The sequence below is a fragment of the Cupressus sempervirens genome, chromosome 6 (genome assembly GCF_028749045.1).
Source record: "Cupressus sempervirens isolate cs-2001-9-10 chromosome 6, ASM2874904v1, whole genome shotgun sequence".
In the NCBI taxonomy this organism is placed as follows: domain Eukaryota; kingdom Viridiplantae; phylum Streptophyta; class Pinopsida; order Cupressales; family Cupressaceae; genus Cupressus; species Cupressus sempervirens.
Genome location: NC_143123.1, coordinates 294,846,996 through 294,859,655, shown reverse-complemented (window position 1 = coordinate 294,859,655; position 12,660 = coordinate 294,846,996). Strand labels below are relative to the sequence as shown.

General features: G+C 32.9%; 1 protein-coding gene across 1 annotated transcript; it reads left to right on the top strand.

The window, feature by feature from the left end:
* Nucleotides 1–621: 621 nt before the first annotated feature.
* Nucleotides 622–4,299, top strand: AGT (alanine:glyoxylate aminotransferase). The gene is made up of 5 exons (XM_089787914.1): nucleotides 622–925; nucleotides 2,244–2,528; nucleotides 2,706–3,072; nucleotides 3,469–3,679; nucleotides 3,927–4,299. Exons 1-5 carry the CDS (start codon nucleotides 721–723, stop codon nucleotides 4,062–4,064), a joined length of 1,206 nt encoding a protein of 401 aa, XP_089644040.1. The 5' UTR covers nucleotides 622–720; the 3' UTR covers nucleotides 4,065–4,299.
* The last annotated feature ends 8,361 nt before the right edge of the window (nucleotides 4,300–12,660 follow it).

Below are 12,660 nucleotides of genomic sequence, written 5' to 3'. Positions count from 1 at the left end.
TATAGTAACTGTATATAAGAGAGCTTATGTACTCCTTGGATTAGCCCAGTTTTCTTATGAAAAAATTACGAGTTGAACAATAAATATAATGCTAACAATGTCAATGCTAGATATATAATGACTTTGATTGTATATAAATACAAGAGCTTAGATGTTATAGTTAAGACATGTTTTGGTACATGAACTAGTGAACATTGATAAAATTCTCTTCAAGAAATTAAATTAAAATATTTCATTTTGAATACTACACATTTATATAATTCAATTATAAGAATATAATTCCATAGAAACGGTTGAAGTCCAATTTTTTTTTTTATAAAAGAAATTGATTAAAATAAAAAATAGATATATTATATAATAAAATTATTCTATCACTTACATACTACAATTATGTAAAGATAAGTAAATAAAAATAAAAGCTGAGATCTTTTTCACGAATGAGGGGCTATAGAAAAAGATAAAGCAAGGCAACTAAAAGGAAAAAATAAGGAACGAAATTGTTTAATCCACATCGACGTGTCCCCATAAGCATCGTCATTTAGGCTAAGGTTGGGCATGGCCACACGATGCCCATCCAAATCTCGTCCCCATATTTATAGGTTTTGCTTTATTTATAATATCATTACGGAGAAATGAGAGGATAAAGGCCGGCAGAGCTGTAAGAGAGAGTAAAGGCAAAGGCGGGAGGAGGGAGAATTGCAGGAATCTGAAAGGGAGAAAATGGATTACTACTATGCCCCCGGGAGGCATCACCTGTTTGTACCAGGGCCTGTCAACATTCCTGAGCCTGTTTTGCGTGCTATGAACAGAAACAATGAGGACTACCGCGCCCCTGCTATCCCTGCCTTCACCAAAACCCTCCTTGAAGATGTCAAGAGAATCTTCAACACTACCTCTGGCACTACCTTTCTCATTCCTACTACAGGTTTTTCTTACTTTCTTTCATTTCTGCTGCCGCCTTTTTTCGCTCTAATTCTTCTCTTTTCGTTAATATTTTGAACGTCTGTTATTATTTCTGAATTCTTAGAACAGCTGTCTTCGCTTTAATTCTTCTTTTGAATTATCTTCGCTTTGATTTTTCCTTTTCTTGTTGTTATATTAGGGTTTTGCTACTGTTTTTATATCCTGCGGTATCACTTCTTCTCATTTTCTCAATTCCTACAATTATCTTCGTTTCGATTCTTTTCTTTCGTCACTGCTACTTCAGGCATTTGTTATCATTTTCTGATTCCTAAATATCTTTGCTTCGGTTTTTCTCTTTCTTCACTGTTGTTTTAGGAATCTGTTGCTGTTTTTATTTCCGACTCCGCTATCTTCGCTTGAGGTCCTCTCTTTTTCACAACAGTACTAGGCATCGGCTACTGTTATTCAAAATTTCCCAGGTTTATATCACAAGATTGGCAGAGGAGGGTTTACCCTTTCTCAAAATTTTCATCTAAATAATATTTAGATGTCTTACGTTCTCCGAGAATTCTGGCTACCTTTCAATATTATAATTTATTATTATTATTAATTACTTTTTAAAAAATTTAATTTGTCTTTTCCAATATTGCACTTTATTTTAACTAATAATTATTATGAATTGTTATTTAATTTATATTAGAAAAATTAATGTTTTGTTTTATTAAATATTTGGTAAATTTTAAATGATATAGTTTTTTATTTAGTTTAATCTACAAGTAGATTTGTTGAAATGTAATTTTAAATTTAACTAATAATTATTATGAATTGTTATTTAATTTATATTAGAAAAATTAATGTTTTGTTTTATTAAATATTTGGTAAATTTTAAATGATATAGTTTTTTATATAGTTTAATCTACAAGTAGATTTGTTGAAATGTAATTTTAAAATCATAAAAGTTATTTTGAATTCAATATTTATATTTGATATTTATGGTAATATTCTATTCCGATCAATTTTGCTTTGAAATGAATGATGACATGCAAGTATTTTATAAATATAATATGAATGATGACATATTATTTAATATTTTTTTACAAATATAATATAAATAATCTATGTTTGATGATGCTTACTTTTAAGTCCTTATGCTCTTCCAGAATTGTTAAGTAGATTGAAAAGAGGAGGCTTCTTGTGATGTAAGCTTGCTTTGTGAAAGAATGATCTGTAGTAAGTTCCGTGGATTTCTATGCTGAAGTATTAGGAAGGCTTAGGTTAGAGAAAGCTTTTGTAATCGGTAAAAGAGCATTTTGTAATTGGTTTGAATTTGAATGAATAAGGTACGGGTGCGTGGGAAAGTGCTCTGACCAACACGCTGTCGCCACGAGATCGAATAATCTCATTTGAGATAGGCCAGTTCAGTCTCTTGTGGATCGACCAAATGCAACGTCTCAACTTCGACGTTGATGTTGTAAGCTCAGAATGGGGTCGAGGGGCTAATCTTGAAGTACTAAGTGCAAAGCTTTCACAAGATAAAGAGCACAAGGTAAAGGCTGTCTGCATTGTACACAATGAGACTGCAACCGGTGTTACCAACAATTTGGCAGCTGTACGGAGAGTGCTGGGTAAGAATGAAAATATATGAATGCTTTACATCTTGAGAGGCGGAGTTTCTGAACAACATTAAATAATAAAATAGAATACAATATTCATTTCATCTTGATGGTTTAATGAATACTGAGAGAATTGACATTTAGAACCTGTATTCTTATACTCTGGTTAAAGATTAATGCATTGCGCAGATGATTGCGGGCATCCTGCATTGCTTCTTGTGGACGGCGTGTCTTCAATATGTGCTCTTGACTTCCGCATGGATGAATGGGGAGTGGATGTAGCACTCACTGGCTCTCAAAAAGCTCTCTCCATGCCAACTGGAATGGGTATTATCTGTGCAAGCCCGAAGGCCATGGAAGCAGCCAAGAGTGCAAAATCATTGAGAGTGTTTTTTGACTGGAACGATTATTTGAAGTTCTATAAGATGGGGACATTTTGGCCATATACGCCTTCCATTCAACTTCTATATGGATTGCGCGCAGCGCTTGACCTTCTATTTGAGGAAGGACTAAATAATGTCATTGCCAGGCACGCCCGACTAGGCAGGGCCACCAGGTTTGTTTTCTCAGTCTCTTTTGTTTGCAACATCACATTTAATGTACACAAGATTTCCAAAGTCCATTAGATCGATAATAACAGTTTTTTGGAAAAATTGGGAATAATTTGTTTACTGTAGTGTTTCAAATCACATTTAAGATCTAGTCTCATGATATTAAATCTCAATGTAAACAAATTAAACACAGGTTTTCCAAGATTAAACTTCACATTTTCAACATCAAATTTGACAAATCGTATACCCACTATCACGGAACATGATTTGTATGAAAACCTCGGTTTAACTTCTTAGTTAGGTGAATGCACAAATTGACGCCACAGCCATGAAACATTTTACACTTGTTTAGGCCTATGCAAACATTTTATACTGGTTTAACAGTGGCGGTGGGTGGGCAGGCTTGCTGTAGAAGCATGGGGGTTGAAGAATTGCTCGCAGAGAGAGGAATGGTACAGTGACACTGTTACAGCGGTGATTGTTCCGCCTTACATTAACAGTGCAGACATTGTGAAAAGGGCGTGGAATAGATACAATATGAGTCTGGGTCTTGGTCTCAACAAAGTTGCTGGCAAGGTGTTCAGAATAGGACACCTTGGAAACCTAAATGAGGTAAAAGTTTTCATTTTCCTCCGCAGTACAATGCCTTTTCCTTGTAATGCTACTTCAAATTACCAAGTTTTGAGTTGAAATTTCTATTTCTAGTTTAATAGAGATGATTTGCAGTTTGCTAGGTTTTATCTTGAAACAGAACATTTCTAGGGAGTTTGTTAAGAATGGCAGTTGTAGGGTTGTTCTAAATCGTTTAATCCGTTTTAAGTGCGAGAAACACTTGATTTCAACTTTATCTTGAAAACAGTTACAACTGCTGGGATGCCTTAGCGGCGTGGAAATGATATTGAAGGATGTTGGATACCCTGTGAAATTGGGAAGTGGAGTTGCAGCCGCAGCAGCTTATCTTCAGCACTCTGTTCCATTAATAGGATCCAGAGTGTAACAATTATTAAAATCTTTGTATTTAATCTGAAATTTTTCTTCTTTGCCCTTAGACTAGACCCGTGTGTTTAATCCACTTCCTTATATGTTTGTATAGCCCTTTTTCCCCTGGTTGGGAATATCGTACGCGTGGACGATTGACAGTTCTTTGATTTTTGTATATCATTTCAACAAATCCTTCACTACTACAATGTACTGGACTTTGGATATTTAGATAAGATTTTTAATTCCTCCAATCACTTGGTAATGAACTTTAGTGGACACCCACGAGAGGCCCTGGCGCTCTACTAACCCCCATACTCTTAGGTACCGGGGACCTGTTTTTCCGCTTTTATTAGTTATTAATTTTTTTTTCTTTTAAGTAGTTCAATATGTCATTTTTAAATTTAATTAGAAAATCAATACATTGTGCATAACTAGATATAAAAATATATAATTTAATAATTTCTATAAGATATTTTTGGATGAATGATTTTAACCCGTTGATTTTAATGGATTGTAAAGCATTATAATTTTTAAGAGTTATATTTTGTATGATATAATTTATATTATTTTAAGTTGGATTGTAAAACATAATACTTTGATACTTTTTACACGTTTTGATATTATATTTACACAAAAAAATCAGTCAATTAAAAATATTATATATACATATATTATTATTGTAAAAGTACTATATAATGTTTTTATTAATTTAAATATTCTATATACTATATAATAAATTTATACTAAACAAGTACTAATAAATGGGTTCTTTAATGAACTTTATGAAGATTAATTAATTATAACGATGAGTTATTATGCTGTTATTTAATTAATATGTGCTAAATATTAATTTTATCTTAAAAAATTATTTGATTCAAATATTTTGAATCAATCTTTGTTGTTGGAGGATTTTAGATAATTCAATAAATCAAAAAAATCAATAAAGATACAATTAATGTGGCTATATCAATGATGACATGGTCATTACGCGATTTGTCTAAGTAATATATGATGAAATTTTCAAAAAATAAATCAACATACATACTCTTGAGAATCCTCTTCTCTACACTTCAAATGACTTATTTGATAGAATGTTTTTCTTAATACCATAAATTAATGTATAGTAAAAAAATCCTACTGTATATCTCTAACATTGAATTGCCCTTATAGATATTGATTATCTAGTAATAAGCAAACTTATGATGGGTAAAGAATCCATGTATTTAACAAATTATTCATTTGCACTTAGTAATTCTCATATATGAACTCGTTTACTTGTGTAAAAGAGAAAATATAGCAATTCCATTTGTGAAGAGCCTTCAAAACCCTTTACAAAGCTATAACATAAGATGAAGTATGAAAAGACCCCAAATTAACAACACACAAGAGAGATAGAAGACCAACCACAATTGCACTTATAGATATTGTTTTCTAGTAATAGACAATCTTATTATGGGTAAAAAATGCATGTAGTTACCAAATTATTCATTTGTACTTAGCAATTCTCATATATGAACTAGTTTATTTGTGTAAAAGAGAAAAATTAGCAATTTAGCTTTTGAAGGGGTCTCGAAACTCTTTACAAAGCTATAACATAAGATGAAGTATGAAAGGCCCCAAATTAACAATACACAAGAGAGACAAAAGACCAACCACTAACTAGAACTAATAAAAAATGGGAAATAAATAATCTTATGCAATGTTATTGGCTGTAGCAATTGTAGCAATAACCTCTTCCTTCTATTGGCTCATCTGTTGAGCCACTTTCTCAAGGTCTTCGGTGTTTGGGGGCAAAAAAGCAATTTGCCTTCAATATTGGCCCCCATGCATTACCCTAAAAACTCAACGATTTAGTTTAGTGTATAGAAAAATGATTTTCCTTGCTCTTAAATTAGGATTAACTAGTTTTAAATCAAATGACAATCAACAAAGTACAACTAAAACTCTAAAACAACTTTAGAATATAGAAAATGTACATAATGGTCATAAGCCAAATATAAGAGAAATAAATGAAATATGATTTACTAAATTCTAAATTACAAACTTATGGAATCAAACTTTATTATAATAAGTATTGTAGTGGAATAAATTTATCACAAGAAGGCTATCATCGTATATGATCATAAAATTGAAGGAATATTCAACAAAAAATCATACATGAATATAAAACTATAAAATATGATGATTAACAATAACACAAAGAACATAGCAAAAACTAATAAACTAAACTACTAAAGATAATTCACGAAAAAGGTTAGAGAAATGAAAGAGAATATATTGCCCAACTCCTAAGTAGTTGGATATCTCCATCTAAGTAAATCTACAGCTACAAAGGACAAGAAAAAATTTGGACTATTAAGGGGATTGCCTTAGTTAATCTCTTATATTAAAGTTGGGTATAGAATGCTTTATATTGCACAAGATTGGTAGAAGATTACAATCATCGAAGATCAAGGCACTTTATGAAAGCACAAGAGAGATGAACAATGTTATTCTATAAAGGATGTAATCTATTGAATTTAATTGAATGAAGATTACAAATAAGACCCCTTGGTTAAGTAGGCCAATGTAAGACATAAGAAGGCTTAAGCTTATGACAAGTGTCTTAATGTAATGGCATGATACATAAAGTGATAACATATGAACCACCTAACCTAGGAAATTAATAGTGTGACCTCCACTAAAAGTGAAGCACCCACCTACATTTGGAAAAGAAATAGTTTAACATGTCCACCAAAGGTGGATCATCTTTCCAAAGTTGAAAAGTGATAGTGTAATTGTTAAGGGGGAAAATGAAGCACTTAATAGGATGTCTTTATCAATTGACATCTTCACCTAGACTCTCAAATGGAGGAGAATGAGGGACTTCTAGGCATCTCTCAATATAACTCAAGTTAGATTAGCAAGACCCAAGTAAGATGAAGGGATGCTAATACAAAGCTCAAATTATACTAAGGAAGTACATAAAAAAGTCTATTCCATGCAATGCTAATTCACCTTAGATTTCATATGTGAAGGTAAATTGATTGAGTTGATTAAATGCTTAATTGTAATGACCCTGCTCAAATTTGACCTTAAAATGTCGATTGAAGGCTCGAAGAATTTTGTCAAACACTTTGCATACAAGGGGTCATATGACTGATACAACTTTTCAGTTTGCTAAAATGACTCTTTTCTTCAATTTGCATCAATAAGAATGCTTCCAAGAGCACTCCAGATTGTCTAAACAATGACCTAACATGAATGTGCAACTAATTTTGGCAATATTCAATGCATATATATGATCTAAGCATGAGAAATGAACACCTACAGCTAATTGGCATTTTTACAAATAGTTGGTATGCAAACTAACTAGCTAATAATAAATGATATTGAATTGATCAAATGATGCCAACAACTATTATCTCCTTATTTGCAATAAAATTTCTAATACAATGCTCATGAAATATGGCCAAGACTCTTGGCATTTACATGGATTACAAAATATGATAATCAAACCCTAGGTTGGCAATATAGATAATCTAAAAATTACAATACTCTTTCACTTGCAAAATCCTAGCCTTCCTTTGATACCAATAATGCCAAATGGCAAACAAAGACAAGTACAATGTAAAATAGTAAAGTGTTGAAGCTATATTTTGTACTCAGTTGACAACATACATTTCTTAGAAAATATGCCAAATGCCAAATGAGAAGTGAAAAATTTGATTGTAGATGGTTGTAATAATTTTTACCAATGATGAAGATGCCAACACCCAAGCCAAAGTCACCCCAAATCTGAAAATGTAATTCCTTGCAAATTTTTGAAAATATCTAAGAGTTTTAAAAAAAATCCTTAAAAATAAATCATGGCATTTTGGAACTCCACAATGCACATATCTTTATCTCTTTGACGATAGAAATCTGATGCAAAAATACCCAGAATGATATGCTGGGTAATGAGGAAGATATGAATAAAAATGTGGTTCCAAAGCCCTATCTTAAAATTTTGAAAATTGGATCAAATTTGTAGCAAAAACAAACTAGCAGCCAGAAATCTTTCCTCCACCACAATTAAGCCTTCTAAACATGTCCTACAATCAATCCATGACTGAAAATGAATAGTCCTCAAACAATGCCCTCCTATAATTTCGGGTATTCTAAAAGAAGCCTCCTAAAATTTTGGATCTGCTAAAAATGGCTTTCTATAATTTCGGACCTGCTAAAAACGGCCTCCTATAATTTCGGCCCTGCTAAAAATGCCTCCTGAAATGCTAAAAATTGGCCTTAGGCCCAATGATGTCCTAGCTAAAGTGACTATAGTATCACCTCCAAATGTGCAACCCTTCAAAGGATATTTCACCTCCTCAGTTATGCAAAATCCAAGGGAGACTCATTCCCAAAGACCTAGTGACTATCTGAAACCACTTGGCTCCATAATAGACTATGTGACTAAATCACAATCTGATGTCAAGGGAAAAAATACAAATTGGATGATCAAATGCAAGACCCATAGGGTCTATTTATTCATTTTTTAGTAGCTTTCTCTAGAAGTCACTTAAACATTATAGAAGCATCCAAATATTCTTATAAAATAAAGTGCACTGTTATAAAATATTACTTTATAATAAAAAGTGCATCTCAACATCAAATTATAAAATTGGGCCCAAATAAAGTAACTTTACTTATAAAAAATGTAGGCCCAAATCACTAATCAATTGTAAGGACAAAATACTTCCAAATAGTCATTGGTCGACTCTCTCCACATCACCACTAGTCTACAAGAGCTTGTGATAGACTGATTTGGCACGCTAAACGGTGTCAGCCAAAATGGGGAGATGAAATAAATTGATTAACTTGCCTAATGTTAATTTCAATCTAATTGTAAGTAACACAAGATCAACCATAATCATGCAAGAATATAGATTTGAAACATAAATAGACAAATAAGAATGAAAATTACATTAAGAATGTGAAGAGGATGACACTTTGAAGGTTTGAAAATAATAGTAATAAAACATAGACCAAATCTAGAATTAGGAAGCCAACGGAAACAAAACTCAAAAAATAATATGTCCTAGGCACAAGTCCACCCTTGGTGATGTATACATTGTAATGGAAAGTATGCATCAACTTGGAGGTATAGATCAACCTAGGTCAACATATATAAGAACCTAAACTTCTGTGGATCTTAGAATTTTTGCAAAAAGGTTACTCAGATTTCTATCTAAAAATCCAAGCATGGAACCTACACAAAAGAAAAATGGTTGTTTGTTGGGGTAGGGCTTGTCTTGGTCAAGCCCTGGATTAAGGAATCAACCTTGAAATTAAAATGTAAATGATGAAGAAAATGCTAACAAGAAGAAGAAATGAATCTAATAATGGAGAGTATAATTACCAATGTAGATGCAATTGTATTAAGTATGTAATCAAGCATGTAATGTAATATCATTGAATCAACACAAAAACAAAAAGAAACTATGTAGTCAAGACCTCATGAACGTGAGTGCTTCCAATTTTCCTTGATAAAGAATTGAAGAACCTATATGGAATAATGGAAGATCTCCTCCTTGAAATCAAAGCTCCATGACTACCTTGATGGACTAAGCTTGGTAGAAGAAGGAAGGAAGAAAGAAGACTTGAACTTGATGAATGTTTGAGATCTTGAATGTTCTTTTTGGTGTGTTCGTGTATGGTCTCTTGTGTCTTATGATGAATCCCTTATGCATGTAGATGATGTCTCTTGTTCTCTATGATGTGAAAATGAAATTCTCAAGCTCCCTTAAATATAAATTTTCAAGATAAAAAAATTAAGTAAGACAACTAAAACATTGGTAAAAATAATTTGAGTCGCTTGAAGGTGGGTATAACCTTCTCCTTTGGGAAATGTACTTGATTAGTGAGCCATTTTCTCATCCTAATAGGGATATGAACCTTTTAATAAGGGCTCAATCATTTAACATGGACTTGTCCCTTAATAGGACCAAATCTAATAAATGCATCGTATAAAATCCCAACAGAGTCAAATCCTCTTATAGGGATATTTATGTATTAGTACATGATCTTAAAGGTATCATCCCCACTATTTTTTGCCTTAATTGGGTTTTCATTGAGAGAGAAAATATGTGCACTATGGCATTAACTCTCTTGTTGGTGTACAATGCTATATTATTGATTGGTGATCAGTTTCATAAGTTTGAATTTCATAGTCATCAATCATAACTGATTCTAAGTGTGGTCTTATTCAAAAAGTATTACAAATCATTGTCTATGATTGTTGCAACTAGAAGTGGAAACATGTTTCCTTTACATTGAGCTAGAAGACATAAAGGTAGATGTAGGAGTCGAGGTAGAGGTTGTTCTAAGTTCTATACATGGTCTGGGTGCAATGGAGGATCCTCATGGTCTCCTTCACCCGATATATCTAGGGAGGAATCATCTCGATCTCTCTCACCCATCATTCGACCTTACATCAGACAAGTCTATCCCATAAACTTTAGTCAAGTAAGGAATCCACTATTTCAAGAACATCCCAACCTTGAAAGGTCTTCATCAGAACCTAACTTTTTCAACACAAATATAACACCTATACTTGCAAACTCAACTAAACCTTTGTATGAGACACCTATACCCTCCAAACCTCTACATACTAAAAAATTGCATACAAAAAAAATGACACACCAAAACTAGAAAACTAGAGAAAAAAGTAGAGGAGAAAATAGAGACGAGAACAAGAGAACTGATAAGTTCAAAGGTCACTACACTTAAACAAATGTGTATGGGGAAAAGGAAGAAATACCACTAAAAGACATAGAAAATTATCGTAAAGACAAATGCTTCCAAAAGATGATGGAAATATTACTTAATGAGGAAAAAGAAAAGTTTTTCCTCAAACTAGCTCAAGAAGGAGCCAAGCTACCCCCAAACTACAATGTAGAAACTATTGTCATCAAAGAGGAATAATTTTAAACTTCTAAACTTCAAAAGCAACTCAAATCTATGCAAGTTAAATTGGTACAAATGATGAAGGACAAAGACAAACCTACTAAACAATACACACTAGATGTTATTTGTCCATTTTCTTTTGAAATGGATCTTTACATACCTTGTTTTCCCTAAGGAGTTGAACTACCTAAATATGTGGGTTCATATAACCCTCAAGATCACTTGAGGGAGTTCAGAGTCCTATCTATGGAGTTCATAAATGACCAAACATGTACCTCATGCGCTTGTTTCCACATTTTTTGGGTAGCCAAGCTATGGAGTGGTTCTCATGATTGTCCACTGGGACTAATGATAATATAAAATACTCACACAAAATCCAACATCCAGTTAACATAAATGATCTTTGCAACCTCAAGCAGAGAACAAGATAACTTTCTTGACCTTTCTTCAGAGATAGAGACAATTGTTCACTAAGTATTCCCACAAGATGCCTAAATGAAAGAATCTTGACATATTCATGGACAACCTCTTACCTAATTTTAGGTACAAAATAAAATTTCAAGGAACCAAAACCTTCAAAGATATGATCACACAAGGTGTCTGCATAAAGGAATTCATGGTTAAGAAAGGTGAGTTAACCCTACAAAAAGACAACAAACAAGGGTCCAAATCTAGCAAAGATAAATCCAAATACATCAATAAAAACTAAGATGCGGTACATGGAGTAGTGGAAAATATCACTCCCAAACATCCTAAAACAAATTTTAAGCTAACAAACAATATACAAAAATCTAAAGCTACTGAAAAGGATTCTACATATACTAGACCATATAGAAACAACACTAAAAATACATCATGTGCTTCTAGACCCAAACGTGAATACACACCCTTGGGTGAACCTCTTGAATTGGTCTACATGATACTTCTTTAGAGCTAGACTCTCACTCCTATGGATAATTCTCATCCATGTGATCCGCAAGAAAGGTCTAATGGTGGAGGGAAATTGCATACTATGATTACCACCCAAAAAAGGTCATAAAATGAACAATTGCATTCAACTGAGACATAAGATTTAGGACCTCATTAATGATAGTGATGTAGTTGTGGGAGGACATAACAAAAACTTGGATCATAAAGAATTTGAAGAGCCATTCCCTCCATATGAGAAGGAAGAAACATCTAAATTAAAGAAACAACAACAAAGTCAACTACACATATACCAATTATGATAGTGTGATAAATATGGTTGAACCTCTAGACTCGTCACAATCAAAGGGAAAAGTGACAATGTAAAAGAAAAGACTCCATTTGTCCTTACAGGAGCTACGTCTCTCAAATAAGATCAATGAAAATCACAATCTTGCACTAATATTGTCACACAATCCCATACCATAATAGTGTTCAAAGGTCTTGCTTCTACTTCTGAAACTGAACAACTCAAAGAAAAAAATTGCTTCCAGTTCAACCAATAAGAACACAAAACTTGCAACATATTTGAACACTACAAACTATAGAATAGTTGAAATGAACTAATGCACCAACTACCATTTTTGAACTGCTCAGAATCTCGCATGCCCATAGGTAGATTCTCGAAAAAGCTCTTACCAAGGCTAGCATACCTAAGGATCTTGATCTTGATCAGTTTCAATCTATGGTGGGTCATCTAACTTCACCTGACTACTAGCCCT

What these genes read in the sequence shown, in the direction of transcription:
- AGT (XM_089787914.1), top strand. Translation starts at nt 721, where the DNA reads ATGGATTACTACTATGCCCCCGGGAGGCATCACCTGTTTGTACCAGGG. An exon ending in AGCTGTACGGAGAGTGCTGG is followed by an intron (nt 2,529 to 2,705) that starts GTAAGAATGAAA and finishes TGCATTGCGCAG; the next exon opens with ATGATTGCGGGCATCCTGCA. An exon ending in CGACTAGGCAGGGCCACCAG is followed by an intron (nt 3,073 to 3,468) that starts GTTTGTTTTCTC and finishes GTGGGTGGGCAG; the next exon opens with GCTTGCTGTAGAAGCATGGG.